At 43.3% G+C, this 21,293-nt stretch overlaps 1 protein-coding gene across 1 annotated transcript; it reads right to left on the bottom strand.

Annotated features, from left to right (window-relative positions):
- Nucleotides 1–16,191: 16,191 nt before the first annotated feature.
- On the bottom strand, nucleotides 16,192–20,764 carry SPTSSA (serine palmitoyltransferase small subunit A). The gene is made up of 2 exons (XM_059819804.1): nucleotides 20,655–20,764; nucleotides 16,192–17,447 (listed from the first exon to the last, which is right to left on the bottom strand). Exons 1-2 carry the CDS (start codon nucleotides 20,755–20,757, stop codon nucleotides 17,344–17,346), a joined length of 207 nt encoding a protein of 68 aa, XP_059675787.1. The 5' UTR covers nucleotides 20,758–20,764; the 3' UTR covers nucleotides 16,192–17,343.
- Between the last annotated feature and the right edge of the window lie 529 nt (nucleotides 20,765–21,293).

Here is a 21,293-nt window from a genome sequence, read left to right as displayed (position 1 = left end):
GAAAAATGCACTTTTTTAAAAATAAATATTTGGATTTCCACAGGCCAATAAAAGCCAAGAAGTCCGTATGAAAGATATGTTCACACAAAGTATCAAAAATTTATTCCAGCCTTTAGAAATGCCTTTGTTCCTTGGAAGAAGGTTTTGAATACTTCTCAGCTTGATGTCCCGCTTTAACCCAATCTGGAACGCAGTTAGTATCAGCAGAAGGAAAGAAAGCATGGAACTAATCTGATGAGATTACCCAACACTGGGAGAAATTTTTGGCCCTTCACTATGCCAAAAGAGATTGTGTTTAGCACTAGTTTAGGTCTATAGGAATTAAAACTCTCTGATCTTTTTCCTTCTTGGTTATCCCCGGTTACCTTCCGTTTCCTCAACTGCAGCCAGGCTCCCCATTAAATTAGTGGGAATCAATCTGCAGAAGATGGTAAGCAGTGGAAACCTTTCTCCCTAAATTTCTAGGGCACACTCTGGTCTCACCCGTCGTGTTCTGGTTGTGTTGCACAGTGCCAACGGGGCAGCACCATCACCACTGGTGGAGCATGGAGCAGGCGGTGCAATAAACGCCCAAGCTGAATAAGGACAAGGTGGAGTTTCATATGGCTTTGAGAGGTCTGAAACAATATCCCAAAGCTAATAGAAGCAAGTCCTACTTGAACATCTCTCGAGGGAAGGCAAAGAGCCTTTTCCACCCAACTCCCTCAGCACAGCCTAAAGTGCAGTCTAAACTGTGAGAAGCTTTTTAGGCAGTTCGCCAGTGATATACTCATTACGAAGTACAGCAAATGGACTTTCATCAGAAAATGTGTTTTAATTCTATTCTTCACTTAAGTTCAATGTACCTAACTGCCCCAAATAAGAAGTAAGGTAAAAAAATCTCACATGGAGCTGCTCTGTGCTGCCACAGACTGAACTATATCCCGTACTGTAGTCAGCTCAGGCTATCTGCAGTTCTCGGACCCGTGCAGAGCTGAACTGTTCAGCCAAGGGTTTTGCATCAGCAGTTCCCTGTTGATTTGCCTTGTGGATGAGATTTCCAGCTTCAGAGCCTTCAAACAGGCACAATTCACCAGTGCTAAGTTCAATTCACAGAAGCATTTACACTGAGTGCAAGGAAAATACAAGTGTTTATGCTTTGAGAAGAGACTTTCATGTGTTTTTCCACAAATATTCAGCTCCACTTCAGTGGATTTAGTTGGCTTAAGGTTTGAATTTTAAGTACCACTTACAGAGGGAGAATAAATAAGTGGTAAATACACTGCACTCAGCGCACAATACAGCAAGGTAGCACGATCTCTCCAAAGAGTTCAGACACACAGAGGTGAAATCCCGACACTTGGCACATCAGTGACACCAATCCCGCTGACTTGAACGGGGCTGGGATTCCTCAGCATTTTGGCCAGGCTAACGACTGCTCTAACACCAGAGTTACCTAGTCCCTGCACCATCTGAAGACAACCAGGAAACTGAGGGGAAAAGGAAATAAGAGCACTGGCTCAAGACAAGTAGAAGCCTGTCCTCTACTCGCAGCTTGTTGCTATGCCATCACCATTAAGGCATGGGGCTCAGGAGGTCCACACCACCAGGCCCCTCACCGCAGCGCAGCTGAGCCTGTGGCCAAGGCGCTGGACCTGCTGCAAGTGCGCACTAAGCAGAAAGAGAAAGGAGTCGAGGGGAGGCAACGGGCTTCACCATTTCTTAGAAGCACCTGAAGTGGTAGGCTGTACCCTACCAGCCTCAGCGAAGTTTCAAAACGAGCTACAACATGTTTTCCCCAGCGAGAATCTGAACAAAACCTTCTAAAGAAAAAGAACTGTCACAAAATTATTATCTGCTGCTATGATTCGTACATCCTACTCTACTGTTTCTTTCTCCCTACTCAGTTTCCTTTTAGTCACCAAAAAGGGGGCTTTCACCAGCGAGCATCAGAAAACCAGCCAGGGTTTCTGTGGAATTTCTTGGCTTTTCAAACTTTGATGATAATCTGACAATTTTCCCAGCCTCAGTGTGCAAAGCTCTGCTCTCCACTTCAGAGACCAGCCCTATCGACATTCTGTGCCCCTCATCTCCCTTCAGCTTCGTGACCTGTATCAGGTAGCCTTGGATAGATACGCTTGCATTAAGTAACACTGAACTGCCTCATTTATTCAGGTCGAGATGAGCCCTACAGAGAACGTGTTTGGCTCAGGGTTTCTCATCAGCACTCCCTGCTGCCCTCCCTGCAGCCAGCCCTCCTTATCTTCCACCACCACTTCCCAACTCCAGTTTTCCCCTGCTCCGCAAAGAACACATCCAGCCTCTGGAGATCTCAGCCTTGTCTCTGCCCTCTCAGAGCTTCACCAGCTCCAAGTAAATGTTGCACACTTCTTACAGCTGCCAGGAAGGACAACATTTTGGGGAAGAAGAGGGGAGTATTTTCCCGGGGGGGGGGGGGGGGGGGGGTGGGGTGTGTCTTATTATCTCTTCTCAGACATTACTTCATAATCACTCAAACTTCCATTTTGACAACTGCTAGTTTAATTCAGGGCTCCTGTCATCCTTTCTTTCAAGACTGCCATACTGCATCCCCGTTAAAATGAGAGTAAAGTGGCATGGGAATCATCATACATCTGAAGATCTCCTCCTTTTCTGTAAAATACAGACACTTTACTAGCTCTGGATGCGATTTGCAAAAATTTTAAGTTCATAGAATGGTTTGGGTTGGAAGGGACCTTAAAGATCACCTAGTTCCAACCACCCCCCGCCATGCGCAGGGACACCTTCCACTAGACCAGGTTGCTCAAAGCCCCGTCCAACCCGGCCTTGAACACTTCCAGGGTTGGGGCATCCACAGATTCTCCAGGCAACCTGCTCCAGTGCCTCACCACCCTCATGGTAAAGAATTTCTTCCTAGTATCTAATCTTCTCATCAACCAACACCCCCAAGTCCTTCTCCTCAGGGCTGCTCTCAATCCATTCTCTGCCCAGCCTGTCTTTGTGCTGGGGATTGCCCCGACCCATGTGCAGAACCTTGCACGTGGCCTTATTGAACTTCATGAGGTTCGCACGGGCCCACCTCTCGAGCCTGTCAAGGTCCCTCTGGATGGCATCCCTTCCCTCCAGCGTGTCGACTCCACCGCACAGCTTGGTGTTGTCGGCAAACTTGCTGAGGGTGCACTCAATCCCACTGTCCATGTCACTGACAAAGATGTTAAACAGCGCCAGTCCCAATACCAATCCCTGAGGAACACCATTCATCACTGGTTGCCACTTGGACATCGAGCTGCTGACCATTTTTGAGTGTGACCATCCAGCCAATTCCTTATCCACCGAGTGGTCCATCTGTCAAAGCCATGTCTCCAATTTAGAGACAAAGTTGTTTTATTTTTCTTCAGACATTGCATACAAGGTGTTTGCTAGGATGCCTAAGTGGCATCCTGGGTTGGGAAAAAGAGTGCCAATCAATATTTCATACCTGAGTAGCTACAGTGCTGAGAGCCAGAATTGGTCAAGCTTTATAATTGATTAGGCCACACAATCCATTTGATACATGTCATGTGTACCTATGACACATGTCCTCCCCTCCTTAATAACCGATATGCATCTCTTCCCCATCTTCTACTCCTCCCATCACCTCGTATGGGTCAACACTGTGTACAAGAGCTATACGTGGCTCCACAGCAGCACAGAGTGGACTGTATGGCATCTAGGGAGAGGTAGTGATCCACAGGCCATATGGTTTGCATGTACAAGTGAATGGGCAGAGTTTCTCCTGGAAGGATTAAGTTAAAAAGAAGAGAAGTTGCTGTCTTATTTTAAGAATGCTTTGAGGTCTGGACCACTTCAGGAGTTAAACCTGCCCTGTGGTAACAGTGACGACTGAAGAGGAAAACAAATACAAAGATCTTATTCGGAGGATTGTGGATGAGGCTTCCTGTGAGCACACACCCCCCTCGCTGGGCAACATCACCCAGAAAGCAGTAATGGCAGGGAACTACCTGCCCAGGCTGCTTTTGGGAGGAAGCACAGCAGGACATAGCCCTGTTTATAGCAATAATAAAAATGCTTTCTGACACGGGGGGGGGGGGGGGGGGGGGGCACGACAGGAACATGAGGAAGGTCTGCTGGATTTGGTGTTAACATGTAGGGAGGGATCAACTGGGAAAGTAAAGGTGACAGCAACCAAGAAATGATAGACTGAGTGATCCTTTGGAAGGCTGAGTAAAAGATATTAAGAAAATTACCTTCAAGACAAGGTAAACTCAAAGAAAATTGCCTGTTATGAACTCTTACTCTGTATTAAGGGGGGGGGGGGGGGGGGGAAGGAATTAGGGTGCCAGTTCCTCAAAGAAATTACACAAAAGCTCTTTATTGACCTCAGATAAAAATGGGGAAGTGTACAGAAAACAATCTAGGTCATACTACTAAAGATGAGTATAAAAGAACAGCAGGAGTGCCTAGGGACAAAATCAGGAATGGCAAGACAAAGTGAGATGTAACTAGGAAGAGACATTAACACAAATACTTTGGCAGCTAGAAGAATACAAAATTTAGAATAGGAATTCAGAAAAGAAGAAAAATATCAAAAAATAGCACAAGTCCAAAACATTTGATGTCATCATACAGGAGTCTTCACTGGAAATGTCAGCAGCATGCGGATGCTTAACACAATTAATACCAGCAACAAAAAGGGTAAGATTACATAGAGTGCAGTTACTTAAGTATTTCTAAGAAAAATATTTAAAAAGTAAAGAAAAGTAATTAAATAAAAGCAGATTCACAGATTGCTTGAATTTTTAACCCAAAAGCCCAATAAGAAAAACAGGTTATGATAACTTGGCCATCCTTTTCATATTGGTTGGGCATGATGTTTTTTGTTCTAGGATAATTTAAAAAAAAACAAAACAAAAAACCAGAGGAATTAATCCCAGAAGTGTTGATGGTCATCCTGGAGAACTCATAGGCAGTTTCTGGCAGACAGAAAATCTACTGCACTTCTAACAAGGGGAGGAAAAAGAGGAGCTGGAAATTAAAAACCTGTCATGTTCAATTACCAGAAAACTACCAGAATAAATCATACCATCTGTAAACCCACCAGAGGTGCTAAAGCAGATGAACGGTAGGGAACAAATCATACCAAACCAATCTAATTTCCTTCTACAGCAGACCAACAGGCCTTGTGGACAGGGAAGAAGCAATCGATGTCAAAACTCGATTTCGGTAAAGGCTTTGACGTTACCTAACATGACAATCTCGTAAGTAAGCTGCAGAAGCAAAGATTAGATCAAACCACCACAGGATGACTGCAAAAGTCATCAGACACGATTCCTAAGGGGTTATTATCCATGGTCCACTGTCAAAAAGGAAAGATGCATTGAGGTGGATATTTCATGGATAACTGCACCACTTCCAACTTCATTCAGTGCTTTCACTAATAATTTGGACAATGGAATAAACAACCTTATTAAATCTGCATGTGAGAAAGTAGGGAGAACTGCAAGTATACTGGATGGCAAACAGAACTCAAACTAAACAAACTGGGGAAGCAGTGGGGAAAAGGAGACAAATTGAGCAGGAACTTATGTCAAGCATTGCGTTTTCATAGTAACACCCAACTGAATGACTTTGGGACAGGAAATGGCTGGCGAGGTAACAGCTCTTAAGAGGATGGCAAGGCGACAGATATCAAGCAGAAGGCAAGTCAATGTAACGTCACTGTGAAAAGGCAAACATCAGACAGGGATGTATGAACAGGATTATTTCACGTGTCTTTCAGGATATAATTTTTCTACTTTAGTTGGCACTGATAAGGCCTCAGATGAGATAACATTCCGTTTCAGAAAAGATCTCAGGTAATTTAGCTTATAGAAGATTCTTAATTCCCCACCTCATCCCTCCAGCCTTCAAGTATATAAAAACCTGTTGCAAAGAGAAAAGGAACAGTCAACTTTGCGCACAGTGTACAGGACGGGTAGCAATAGGCTCAGATGGAAACTGGATTATGGTCAGACATTAGGATAATCTCCATCATCGGAAGGGTAATGGCCCCACCCCACAACATATTACCTAGTTTCTTCCTTTGTTTGTGAAAGCATACGATGCATACAAAAAAGTATCTTGAAAAGACACATCAGGACAAGAACAACCAGAAGACCTTTTGGCTCCCAAAACTGTAGATGACCCCGTGGATCACAAAAACGGACTCCCTTCTCTTCAAAACCATGCACTGCTTTTTGCTGTGCTAGCAGTCCCCAAAATTAATGTCCAATTGGAAGAGAGCTCTGCAAAAGCACACATCTGGGAACAGCTGGGGAATCGGCCACTTCCAAACAGGCAAATGCCTTTTCCTCTTCACTAGTGCAAACTCCCCCTCTCACTGACAGCATCCTCGTTAAAGGGCAATTCTTGGGGGGGTTGTCGTTAGTTGATGGCTTTGTGAGAAGGTTGATCTGACTAGAAACCTTAAACTTACAGCTCATTTAAAAGCATAGCAGTAGTTGTTTGATGTTTGTAATCCACTTGACATTCTGACTTGTTATACCAGTACATCAAGCTGGTATGACAAACAGCCTCATTAAATGGAGATCAGGGACTATTTTCACAAGCTTCACCCACACCGTAGAGGTGAGCTCTAATTCCTTGAGTGCTGTCACTCAAAACAAGTCACTGCATTTAGAGTTGTTGCCAGGGGGTTTGCAGGGATCAGACATAGTTACCCTGACGTATCAATTGAGTTGTCAGTGGGAAATCTGTCTCATTCCCAGAGTGAAATTTTCAATCAGATGTAAAGAAAAGCCGGATGTTAATGCACTTGGGGCCAAACACATAGTGTGGATCAAGGGATACCTAGGCTGGACATGTGCTAATAAGGATGCTACAGTCTCTCTGATACTCTCCTAAATTTATTTGGATGTGAAAGCAAGGACTGGAAGCTGGGTTCCCCCAGATGAGTGACCGTACTACTGCATTTTAGCTACGTAAGTAAAGCTGGTGCTAACTTAAGCTAGCAAGGGTAACCACATCCCTTACCTGTTAAAATGGACACAGAGACAAGAGAAATTCAAGTTACACAGATCCTCGTTTTTGCTGAGATCTCAGAGCTCTTATAGTTAAAAGAAGCTAAAAATCACCTCTAGCAAGAGCAGAAGCTCCCTCTCACCTTTTTCAGCTACTGCAAAAGGACACAAAATACAAGTCTAGTCTCTGATTGAAGGCACCTATGTGGCACTTTTTAAGTGTTCTGACACCTACCAAAAAAAGTTCTTTACAAAGTGCCTTTTTTCTTGTTGATGAAGATCCAGGACTGAGAGACGACAAAGCATTCCTTTTAACAATTATTCTTAACCACACATCATTTGGGAATTCACAAAAGAACATCAACAGCAATTCTGTAATAACCAAAAGGAAAGAAAAAATTACTCCATAAATACTGACTGCAAAACCAGCCTTGTTTTCTCTGGTTTACAGTTTCAGGCCTTTCATGAGAACCACCAGCTCGTATAAATAAGCTATTCTCGAGTTCCACAGGGAACAGCCTCAAAGTGAATTAGTGGAAATTAGATTCTTCTTTCCATTCTCTTCCAGAAACAATACTTTATAGAAAATGGAGATGAGACATTTTGATTTCTTACACAGCAGAGTCCTTCATGACTATGACATGTTAAGTCTCAAGTACAGCAGTCCCTGGATGTGGATAAGGATGAAGCAACCTTTAAGCCCAGAAGACAACTCAGGACACGCATTCCAAGGCAAAAAAAAAGTCACTTTAATGATGTACCAACAACAACAAAGTACAGGGCAAGTCCATCAGACACCTATTCTGAAAACAGAGCTCATGACAAGGTAAATAGTTCTGCTCAGCTCACAAGCTGTTCAGTTTTATACGAAACAGACTTCCAAAATATTGCAGCACATGCCTCTCCTGATTCTTTTTCTCATTTCAAGCTCAGAAAATAGCACTTTCTGTTCTGTTGTTTTCAGTCTTATTAACTATAACTTTTTATTGACTAATAATAGCATTGAGGGAATTGCAATGTAGCTGTAAAGATCATCTTGGGACCATGTCACCACTGCCATCTCAGCACCTTCCCTGTATTTTCACCCTGTCATCCTATGAGTTTCTAACACTTCGGATGCTGTGTAGTTCTCCTAATGCCTACTGCTTCAGCTGCTATTATGAACCACGTGATTTTTTTGGCGTCGCTCCTTCACCTGACTTTTTCCTTAGTCTTTAAAGAACAATAGAAAAGCTGGTTCAAAGGGACTTCCAGAGATCACCTAGTCCAATCTCCCACTGAAAGCAGGAGTATTGCCAGCACTAGTTCCAATCAGGTTAGTCATGGCTTTGTCCAGCCAAGTCTTGAAAACCTTCAAGGACAGAGGTTTCACAATCGCTCTAGGAAACCTGTTCCTAACTCCTAACCATCTTTGTAGCCTCTTGTGGATAGTTTCTCACCATGCTTCTGGAACCAAAGAACCCAAAACCAGACACAGTATTGCAGCTGCAGCCTCAACAGCATGAAGAGGATAATCATCTCCCTTGATCTGATGGCCATGTTCTCCTACTGTAGCCTAGCATACAGGCGGACATATTTATGTCATGAACTCACTGTTGGCTCATGTTCAGCACATGCCACTGTAACTCCCAAGATCTCTCTCAGCAAAGCTGAGAATTTTGCACTTCTTGTCGTCAAACTGCATGAGGTTTCTGCCAGCCAAATCCTGAACCCAGGCTCTATCTTTCAGCATATTAACTCCTTCCCACCCTCACAGAGGAACATTGTCTAATAATCTGGGTCATCTATGAAGATACTGAACATCAGCCCCAGTATCACCTTAGAGTACCCCATTTTTAGCCACCTTACAAATGAACATTGAGCAATTGATTAAAGTCCAGTGATCCAGCCAGTTCAAACCACCAAACAGTCCATACACTTTACTCATACTTCCTCTGGTCCAGATGAAGGGACTGGGGGAGATGGTGTCAAAAGCCACTCTAAAGTCAAGGTACAAGAACATCCACCACTGCGCTCATCCACATAACATGTCATTTAATCATATAAGGCCATCTGGTTGTCCAAGCAATGTTTTTACACATCTCCTTTGTAGCCTGTCCTTGTTTCTTTCCACTTCTTGTGTGCTCTTTTTTGGCCTTCTAGTTCACCAATAAGCACCTTGCTTATATAAGTAAGCGTTTTGCAAAAAAAAAATTCACCTTCTTCACCCTCATAGGCAGGAGGTCACAGCAGACCCTCACCACAGCATCATCAGTGTTACTTTCCACGTCTTGTTTTCCTTTGTTATTGTAACTCAGTGCTTTACCCTTGGTAACTCCAGTCTCCAACTGTCAAAACACATGTGGTAACTCAGCAGGTGAAACAAAATGGACACGGATCAATTTCTGTTTCTCCTATCCATGTTCCCTCTTATATCTACTGTCCTTCTAATCTAGGCCTGAAACCATCTGAGAAAGTATACAGCGGTTGAAACCGCTCTAATGCACAATGCAAAGGGTTTATCAGTAGCTGTGTGGAAAGTTCAAATGTTGCTGAAATATCAGGCAAAAGAGGTTTTTCCAACAGGACTGCTTCTTGCAGGAGGTAAAGGCATCCATGATACTGGTGTATCATGGGATGCATATATGTTGGCTTTAAAAGGAATAAATATTACCATCAATCAACTCAGAGACCACCAATCAGCATAGCATCTGCCCCAGATTGCAGTCACCAGCCAAAGAAGAAGGAATGAAAGGCTTGAACTATGCCTGCCACTCATCTGAACAAACCTTATGATTTTCAAAAGGCACAAGACAGAACGTTTGTGCTCACATGTGCACATCACATTTAGCAGAAACAGTACTGAAAACCAAGATGTCATGCCAATGTCTAAAGGCTGTCCACTTCACAGAGACCAGAGCTAGCATCTCTGTGTGCTTCAGCTTGTTCAGGATTCCTCGCAAGCACTTTCAATCTTTTCAATGTAAGCATGGCTTAAGATAACTCTCTTTCCAAGGAAATGCAGAGAAGTTGCACAAGCCCTTCTGCGGGGTACTCTTGGATCTCAGCATTAGGCACCATCACTTTGTGCAGGCATGCTCTGCAGCTGTGTCCTGACCCAGAAAGCCTCACTTCCACTGAAGTTCTCTCCTATTCTCTGGGTATAGAGAGCCCCTTGATCGCTTTCCAGTGAAGCCCACCTTTCCATTTGATTAGATACCAGACGTTCAGCAGACCATCTAAATACAGTCCCTGTTCCTGTGGTCTAAGACTGACAGACTGCACATTTTATCTTCAGTCACTCTGATCTGAGCACTACTTTTTTGTCCAGCCTACTGGAAATCTGTACAACCACACAGGAGGGGTTTTGAAGATGTTTTTTTGAAACATGGCTAACAACCAGGAAATAGTTTCATATAATCACTCACTAATTCAATCCTGAGTTTGGGAACTATCTGCTAATTCTGATTAAAATTCAGCAAGTACTACCCAAGCATATAAACTTCTTGGGTCCTGGGGTGCAAGACAGGAGCTTTCTCTCCAGTAACAGTTTTTAGCCAGTAACATAACATAAGCAAAAGAATAAGCTCTCGTGAGCCTGGCACCTGTAACTAGATACTCAAATTCAGATCAGGCATGCCTTTGGATAACTCCTCAGACAATCTGATAGCACAATCCTATTATGCCAGCAAGAATATTATGCAAAGATATCTTCCAGAATTTCGTAACCTTACCAGGGCGTATTAAATAGCAACACTGAAAAATGTATTCCGAGACATCAATGTCTTGCTTTTTGAAGTATACGAAGCAAGAACAGCTTGAAGGAAAAACAATCTGAATGGAAGAGAGGACAACAGCTAATCATTACAGAAGCAGGAAAGGAATACAAACCTTGGCCAGAGGATTTTTGGTTTAAATTCTTATGTGATCGTAAATACTTAGTTTTTCTCCCTAGGTAGACCCAGAACAAGCAAACTTACTTCACAGAAAAGACAAATAAGATCAATCATTGCCAAGACAATTTTTTTCCCAAAAAAATTCTTTTGAGGGCTATGTACTATGTCTTCCTGTCATCATGAAATATGGGCCTGAGATACGCCGTCCATCTCAAATTGCAGGAGGCACAAAATGCAAGATATGCCAAGACAATTCCACCTGCAGATATGGGCATGAATAACAACCAGATGCATCAGACAGGGTGCTGTAACCATACGAATATTAGTGAAGTGTTGATCATCTGTTAGTCCCAACTATCAGGTAGACCTTAGCGCAGGGTGCTTGTATAGGAACATTCAGGCTTATGAAGATTCACATCCAAGAACCATCAGTTTTAATGAGAAAGCAACCACCTACAACTATAAATTGAATCTTGGGCTTCTTCCTCAAACATTATCTGGATAACCTCTTTAACACTATTAAATAAAAGAAATAGTATGATTCATTGGGGGGGGGGGGGGGGGGGAGATAGTAATAAGCTGATTATTAATGGTATGCTTCATTTCCAAAACTCAAGCAATAAAGACCAGAAGAGCCACCTACAAAATCAGTCAACTTTTCATGGTTAAAACACCCTCAACGTAATCCAGCCTAACGAAACTAATTGCTATGACAAGGTTAAGAGCAAGCAATGAAAGACCCAAAAGAGTCTTCTGTTAACCTACAAAAGCATATTTCAGCCAGTAGCAGCTTGTGACAGAAAATCACCACCGTGGTCACCAACACGGAGGATGGCTGTTCCCTGCGCAGACACACGCAGATTCTTACGTTTGGTTTGTAGCTGCAACTGGCACGTCCTATATCCAATTTAGTGATTACTGCTCCATGATTATCTGTCTGCAACTGGCACATCCTATATCCAATTTAGCGATTACTGCTCCACGATTATCTGTCTAGCTTAAGACAGGTGTCGAGGCCTCAGGGTTTTCCATCAGTTTATTTCATCAAAACATCCATTTACATAACGCAAAATATAACAGTAAAGCCTTTAGGATGATTATTCAGTCTCTAATCCCAAACACCATCACTCCAAACCTTTAAATAAATAAATCAATCACTGTAACATCCTACCAGTGCTAGCAGGTGCCTTTCTGGCATGAAGGATCTCCAACCCAGGTGAAACCATGGGTCCACACATTCCAACCACACAGTCTAAATATGCAGTGGTATTACCAGGGTGGTAGTATCACCCCCTAAACCAACTCTTCTGTAATGTAAGGCTCCTACCTTGGTAACTGTTATGTTTACACGAAATATTTACTTTCTTTTGTCTAGTAAGTTTTGGGGTTTAGCACAAGTATCAGCTTCAGTTTGAAAACAAGGTTACGCTTTCTGTTCAGGGCAACAACTCCTAGATTTTTCAAAACATTAGAAAAACTCATTTTGATAAAGTTTCACAGAAACCAGAGGCTTTGTAAAAGAATTTTCATCCCTCAGTTCATCCTGTCGTTTGTCAAAAGACAAAATTTTCATTTCCAGCCTCTCTTCTTTGATATCAATTCCACTGTATGCACCTTCCCTGGGATTTCTCATAATGAACCGATTTTAGATTGGAATCACTGTAACTCATTTAAAAACTCCAGAATGAAGAATGCCATTAACAGAGGGTTTTCTCCACACAGGGAAGTGGCATCTCTTTAACAGACTCCAAAATGCCAAGAAGTTACATGCTTCTGGGGCCACAAATCCTAGCAACAGCAAAACATAGGGAACTGTTGTACGCGTAAAACAAGAGTCTCTGATATTTGACAGGGCTCCTTCCAAAATAAAGCATACTTCTGTACATCCGTATGATAAGGTCTAAATACCTGATCCATAAGCAGATGCAGCTTATAAATTGTATATGCTTATCTTCTTATTATTCACCATTAAAATAAGCAGTACTACCTACAAAATAAAGTGCTAGCCAGTGCCTTAAAGTTAGTCTGGTTTTGGTGGGCTTTTTTAGTACAACAAGAACTCCACCCACAACTAAGCCGAATTCTGTTAGGCGTACATGCTGGATGGCTCACTGAGCCCAGAGCGCACCAGCAACGCAACCGCAGCGCAGTCTGACTGTCAGCCAAGGCCACCTCCCAGCTTCTGTACATGGTGTCAAACATTCAGTCATAAGGTATTGCATAACATAATTCCCCATTTTATTTAACCATAAGTACTTGTTAACATTCAAGATAAGACACCTGCTGCCATTGCAAAATTATTGTAAAACAGAGCTCGACTTTAATGGTACTTTAGAAATCGTATCAGCATTTGAATCAGGTTTACATCAAGGCCTATTCAGCTCTTATCAGGCCAAACTCTCAGGGAGAGCAGATGGTCGTAATTTCTTAGTCTTCAATCATATGACACTTTAGATGGTTTGAGGATCTCGTGAGGAACGTCAAGGTTAAGAAAAGCAGAGGGGTTTCTGCTGAAATCCCACGCTGGGATATTTCTGATGTAGAATTTCATCTCTCCCCATTACAGGGAAAGGAAGTTTGATCCAGCTCGATCCACTATGATGCCACATTTTCTCCTTAAACCGTCATTACACAAACAAAAGGCAGAAAAGACAGCAGCTATTGTGCTCAGTGATAACCACTGTTTAAGGCTGACCTAGCAGATCAAACAGAGAAACAATGCAAACTACATGGAGAGCTTCATGCTTTTACCTTTAAAAAACAAGAAAAACCCCGCACTGGTGTCAGGATGACCTGACACCTTTCCTCCCCCTCAGCAAGAGGGGAGGAAACTGTTTTCCTACAATAGCAGTTGTAGAAGACATGGGCAAATTAGCAGGTGAAAGGAACTTCTGGCACTGAAAACCTTTATTGGGGTCCCAACTCCAGAGTATGCTGCTCTGGTATTTCAGAGGATGGCAGCTGTCTCCACACCTTCGTGCACAGCTCACTAATCCCATGGTATCAGATCAAGTTGTGCTTCTTCACCTCAATATAACCTTTATTTGTTGTTAGCCAACAACAGGTACCCCTTCTTCAGTATTTACAATGCACACTTCATAACTGCACCTGAATGAAACAGGGCAACGCTTCACCACATCATACCAGTTGCACCAATTTCCAGTAATACAATGCACGTCTGTCACACAAGATTCACCTTTACAGTGCTATGCTCCTTTCACACCTATTTCTTTTTAATATTGAATATTCACACAAATGCACAAATCAAGAAAGTCTCGCTTTAGGATTCTCTGGTGTTTTTCTTCACAGAGTAGTTAAGAAACCAGAAAAAAAAACAAACCACAGCCTCTGTCTCCAAACTAATTGCTACGTAATAATTTCTGACAAGAAGTAAACAGTTTATATATATGTGTATATATATAAAAAAATAGTGTGTGTATACAGATATATACATATCAAAAAATATAACTGATCCAGATACATACACACTCATCCTGGCTCCGTTTCTGGCTCCAGACTGACTTTCTGCAATACTATGCCTTGGTTTCCTCTTTTGGTTATGGCAGCTCCTTCTGCAAAAGTTTTTAATGATTACTTCTACAGCACCCAGCCCTCCTGTCAGCCAAGGTGCTGCTGCGGAGCCAGCTCTGGAAGCTGCCGTGGCCACAGGCTACATGGGCTCCTGCCAGGGCAACCAGCACAGCAAGTCATCCCACCCCGGCGAGATGCCCTGGCCACACTGGCTGCCAGCCCCAGGTGGCGGCTGGCTGATGGTGCTGGTATTATCAGTTGCGCTGTAACACAGTTAATGCATTTTTAAACGCTTATTTCTGATGACTCAATCTGAACTCCCAGAGCTATTACTATTAAAAGACTAACATAAAGCCACTTGCAGGGCTCTCAGATTTTTTTCCCTCATTTCTCACAATTATTTTTTCCAACCTTTACTAAAGCATTGATGGCTCTATTATCACCCTTTTTAAACAGAAGCATAATTGACCAGCTGCCTCCAAATGGTATTTAAATTGCTTTTGACCTCCAGCTTACACAGAAGAAAACTTAGGTTATATCATAAGAAGGATATGATCCCCCAACTAACATGACAACAAAGCAGACTGCAGTGGGAAAACAGCTTGATAGCCTTATGATATGTTTATTATTCAAATTTAATGATTAATTAAACCCTTACCAGTACCCTTACTTTAAAAAAGAAAACTTACTCTGCTTCATAATTATCACACCTTGAACCATTTCTTGACTAGGTCAACTTTATGACTAGGACACACCGCAGAAACTTTCTTCTAGAAATTCAAACTCTAGTAACATACAGTATTTTATTAATTAAACTATTCCATCTTTAACAAATTATCTGGAATCTAAAAGAACAGTCCAAGACTATAAGATTCGTGATTTATAATTAAAAAAAGAAATGCTGAAAAAGACTGTACTCAAATTAGCAAACTGAATTCACGTATGATATTGACAAGCCCCCTCCAACGTAACGCAAGTGATTAGGGATTATGGTTACTCTTTTTTTCTCAACAAAGAGCAGACAACTAATAAAAGTCAGTATATCAAAGCCTTTTTATAAAACCTTTCACAGTTAAAAATCATGTTTAACATTCCTAATGCCACCACACAGAAGGGCTTTTTTCCCCTCTCATACAACTAAAACGCTTCCTCAGCAGTGGATGTGTATCAATCACACTAGTAGTTCACAAAGAAACATCACAGTACCAATTTAATCCATGGACAGCAGGAATTTATGCTACATTACTTCGAAAAGACTATGTTAACTTACCGTTATCTCCATATATATTTAAAATACTCATGTATAACTCTGGATACATTAAAAAAAACCAAACCAAAAACAAAACCACCACCCCAAAACCTACCTATGATAGCCAGTTTTTACTAAGCGAAGGCAATAATTTAGTGGGAGACTCCTACCAGCTTCAGTAAAGCTAGGGTTCACCTCAGAAGTTTAATGCCCACTGTTTATAGCTCCAAGACGATAACAGAGTTTTTAATCAGATACACATGAAGTTCTTAAATATAGGGGGAAAAAAACCCTCTCTTCTCATCAGTGTGCATTTGAGAAAATCAAATAAACCTGAAAGACAACAATTTAGTTGTACAGCTTAGGTATAGTTCCTGATTTCAACAGAAGTTGCATAAAAGATATAACAGTACCTATTATTACTGGGCCATTAAAAATCACAATTCTTTGGTCAAGTATCATTTTTCACCTTTTGGAAAGTTCTGAAAAAAACAAGCAGCATTCAGAAACACATTAACTTCTCAAACAAAGTTTTGCATCAAAGCTCTGCTTTTAATTTTTTAAACAACAACAAAAAAAAATCCTCCACTTAGGAAAGTTAAGTTGTCACCATCTTACATTTCAGAATACAAAACTGAAAAAAATCCCTATAAAAAAAAAAAAGACAGGACTTCAGCCAAGTGTTCAGCTACTTATTGCTGTAGTTGTAACTCAAGTCCATTTAAACCCCTATGTTTTGGTCGTTTGTAGCAAGAACATGTTTGGAACACTAGCAGCAATAGAAAACCCCTTTAAAACCTAGACATAGTTACACTGTTGAGTGAAAACTAGCAGAAACCATAACCGCTGGAACATAATGCATAATTGTAAAAGTACAATTGAATTGGTAGCTAGAAAACCAGGGTTGATTTAAAGTGCTATCCCAAAGCCTTATGCAGGCCTACAACAGTAAAGAAAAGTCTCTTCCCCCACCCCCCCAGATAAAGCCCAGAACCACAGCACCACTCCAAACATAAGGAACGCAGTCTTCACTCTGCCTCAATGCCTCACCTCCCATGCCCTCCTCCAACAAGTGGAATACAGAAACTTGAAATAATTGCTAATTCCAAATTTAGGTGATATGCACAAATATACTGTTAAACAAAGTTTGGACAGCAAACAGTACACCTGAGTTCAGTCATACAAACTAACTTTTGTAAATAGCGTTAGACGAATATATCCATGTCTCTAATATGAATCTAGATGTATTTTCTTACAAAACGCATTAATAGAAATATCCAGGCAAATACATACCATACAATAGCAAAAGCTTTAAGCCCCATTTAATAAGATGACTTTCCGATTAAAAATAGAAGGCAATTAAGATTTACTCAAAATTACAATTAAGAAAAGCTTTCACAGTGCAATATTGAAACTGTCACAAAGTTAAGAAAATACTGATATCAAAGTACAATCACAATGTTAAAGTAGACAAAACTACTATACAAGGGCATATCTTGTAAAATTAAAAGGAATGAACACAACATAGGGGACACCTCACGCCCCTGCTCTACATATCTCATTTCTTAGTCTTCAGAGTCATAATTGTGTCTTTCTGACATCAGTAGAAGTCTTGTTAAAACTAAAAGGTTCATTCTTCTTTGTAGACCAGATTTCAGAGCCTGATTACTTCTTGAAAATACGTTCTTCATCACTGCACAATTTCAAAGTAGTGCAATATTGCCATGATGTGCTGAGGCATGAACACATAGCCCGTGTACAGTGCCATTCCAACAATGGAAACTAGCATGGAATCTGAATTATAGTTGAGGAAAAAAGCATTTGAAATAGAAAGTGCATTAGACATCACATAACTATAGCATTAAGACTTTCCTGGTAACTATCTTATAACATTACATTTTAAAATCAGACAGGGTCAACTGCATTCAACAATTACAGCTGCAGGAAGAACCGACCGAACACTGAAAACCAGAACACTGGTAAGCACGATGAGCTGAATTATAGAAGGATGCCTTGCAAGTTTTCCACTGCCTTGTCATTGACACAAGAAGACAGGCCAAAGTGTGGGAAGGGTGACAGAGGAACAGAAAATAGGCACTAAGAATATATAAGTTTTTATGTGCATCTTCCTAGATGCTAAGCAAGTCTTGCAGAAGCCAGCCCCGTTCAGCCAGGCAGAAAAAAAAACCCAAAACACAATAATACAAGTAGTTGTACTGAATAAGAGTTCGTATTTGTGGATAAACTACGCATTTTTAAGCGGGCAGCATTAGATGCTGACCTCAACTTCTTGGAATAGTATGACCTAATACATTTAATTTACGATGCACAAAATACATCTGGTGTGAAAGCTGTACTGTTAGCGTAATAAAGTCAGGAAACCTCAACTCCATTTCTAGCTGCCAGTGTCCTCTATGCTTTAAGTCACTATATTATTTGCTTCATTTCTCCATCTGCATGTCATGCTCAGACCCTTCCTCACAGGCAAGCCGCTCAATTTAGGTGTTGTTTGACAGTACTTCGGAAATAGAAACTGCAGGAGGAATGAAAAGTATGGGTAACATTGTGACATGCACCTTTCCAACTATTTCACTCATAAGGCCTCAGAGCATCAGCATGGCTTGGAGTCAAATTGTGTATTTAAACGAATAGATACTCATTAGTACTTTACTATAGCAGATCACACTGCAAAACAAACTTCACGTGAAGATAGCTGCTAAACAATCTTAAGAAGACCACTTTATTAGTTGAACTCCTAACAGGGACCTTTTGTAAAACTATATATAAGCTGTCATCTCACTTCTCTAATGTATATGTACAACTGGACCTTTGTCGCGCTCTAGGGTTCACAAAGCTTTATCTACAGAAATTATGCCACTCAAAGTTTAATGCTTCAGAAATTCAAAAGCAGTACTATAAATTAATACTAACCTGTTGATTCCATCCCACTACCTGCAGAGATTCGGTAAACTTAGACAGAAACACTATAAAAAGCACTGGAGATTAACAAGCATGATAACACTGGACTCGGTTTCCACAGGTGAAACCAGAGGAGCTGCGCACGCTGTGTCTTCAAGAAACCAAGTCACCACAGCACGCGTGTAACAAATGCTCTATGACTGACTTCCCCGTGGCAGAGCAGAGCTATGAGCTGCGCTTATTAGAGCACACTAGCTGCTTGGTGTATTTTTAGTCTCAAAAGATGATACAGTACGAGATACTAAAAAGAAGGTCAACTCGTAAATCCACATTTCCGTATCAGCGCTCAGTTATGATTCTGGAGCACAAGCAGCAGCAAGACACACAGCAGAGCCAGACACCATTAACTCCCAAGGCCGCTGTGTCTGCGCTGCATCTGTACAGCACCCAGCAGACCTGGCCGCCTACAGCGAAAGCATCCAGTTTGCGGACAAAAATCACTTTTGCTGACCCAAGAGTGCAAGTGATACTTGTGCCACTTCTGACATTTGTAAGTTCAGTGGCAATTACTTCACTGCAATGTAAGTATTTTATAAAAGTAAACATACACACACACTTTGACTTACTTAAATATTTTGCCCAAGTTAAAAAGCTGCATGGTTAACAAAAGAAAAAAAACACTCATGACTCATGTAATTGCAACGAAGGCAAAGATGACATTTCCTCAGTGATACAGACATGGCATAAAAAGAGGAAGGTATGTTAGCAAGGAACGCAGTATTTTGAAAGTAAGAACCCCTACCTAAACAACGGTGCACAGTAAGTCTATAAATACTAGAAAGGAGAAATGGTAAGTTATCTCCACTTCAACTGACTTTACACAGGGAAAAAATGTCTGACTGCGCAGTTGTAACTTGGGCAACCACTTTTATATAACAAAAGCGAGTTCCTTTACAAAATTGACCAGTATCTCAGTAAAAGCAGCTTCTCACTACTACTTACACCCTTCTCTTTGTTGACGTTTTGGTAATTTCTCTCTTTGACTCTCAAAATTAATTGGAGATGGCTCAGGGTCACTCATACAAGCCGTCATTTTAAGTCAAGATTGAAACAGCCACACTTAAGAGAAAAACACTCGTGATGCCATAACAACACTTGAGAGAATATACTGCCTGTATGACAGGGCTGGGTAAAGAAGCAAACCTATAAATAGTCTTTATACAGATGCCTTCACATTAGCATCTATCAAGTTCTTCCACTCCAGAAGAGCCAAGCAAACTTACCAGCTCGAGGATTAAGTACTGATCTAATAAAAATCATGTGACAAAGCACCACGCAAGCATAAGCTGGCAAGGTTTTGCAGCGTGCACAATTACTTTCCACTAGGCAAAAATGCAAAAGAATTCACGAGAGACACCGGTCCTTAACACAGACCTTGAGATTTCAGTGCAAAAGACAGAAGGAAGAACTACCGTAGGTCTACGGAAGAAAAATTAAAGGAGAAGTAACTTCGAGACATAAACTTATGCCCGAGGAGAAGTGGATTAGATTGCTAAACGCCCAGCTGACAGGATGCGGAACGCCAGCATGAGGATAATTCCCCAACCTGGGCAGCACGTTAGTTTGTGAGGGCGACGAGCTTCAGCCCCTGCCTGCGAGGAGGCGACGAGCCCCGGTCCCGGGGGAAGGCTGCCGCTCCTCCGCCCGCCGCGGGCGCCGGCCGCGCTCGGCGCCTCTGGGCAGCTGCCCCCCGCCACGGCAGGGCCCCGCGCCGCTCCCCTCCCCTCCCCGGCCCGGCGCGGCGCGGCTCTCCCCCCGCCGCCCCCCAGAAAGCCCCGCCGGCGGCCAGCCGCCCTCAGCACGGCCACGGCCCAGGCGCTTCCCCGGCACCGCGTCGCCCGCCCGGCACCGCACCCGCTGGCGGGGCCGCCGCACCCGCCGGCGGCCTCGGGGCGGCCCCAGAGGCGCCGCCGCCGAGCACGACGCGGCGGGGGGAGGGCGGCCCCCCGGCCCCCAGCGCCGCGCACGCACACGCCCGCCCCGCCAGGCCCCGCGGGCAGAGCCCGGCCGGCCGAAGGATACTGAAGACGGTGCGCTCCCAGGGCTCCAGCATGTAGAGCGCGGTGACCAGCAGGTACTGGTAATACAGCCACGACATCTGCTTCCAGGCCGAGCCCAGCGCCATGGCGCGCCCCGCGCTCTCCCCGCCCGCCAGCGGCCCTGCGCCCGGCCCAGGCCGAGCGGAGACGGGGGGCGGTGGCAGCCCGGGGCCCGCCCTCCCGCCGCCGGCGCCGACGGGCCCGGCCCCGCCCCGCGCCCGGGCGGCCGCTGCCCCCCGAAGGGGAGGCGGGGAGGCCGGGGGGCTCAGGCCGGGGGGCTCACGCCCGCGGTGCGTGGCTGCGCAGCCACAGCGAGCCTCCCTCGGCCGCTGAGTGCCGGGACATGGCGGCGGCACGGGGCAGCACCGCCATACCCCGCAGAACGCTAAAATCCAGCAGTGCGGGCCAGTTGGTGTCCGACGGGACTAAATTACCCGGCTGGCCGTGAACTTGGGGTAAACTGCCGGTCTGAGTCACACCTAGGAGGTGGTGCTGCAGCCTGTTTTCTTTTCTCTCACCCCGCTCAATCTACATCGACCTCCGGGGCACTACAGAAGACCCGGAGACTGCGCTCGGCAGCGCCCGCGGGAAGTACGGTAAAAACGTGCTGCAGGAGCCTTCG

Source organism: Gavia stellata, chromosome 7 (genome assembly GCF_030936135.1).
Source record: "Gavia stellata isolate bGavSte3 chromosome 7, bGavSte3.hap2, whole genome shotgun sequence".
Classification (NCBI taxonomy): Eukaryota; Metazoa; Chordata; class Aves; order Gaviiformes; family Gaviidae; genus Gavia; species Gavia stellata.
This window is presented reverse-complemented; position numbering and strand designations above follow the sequence as displayed.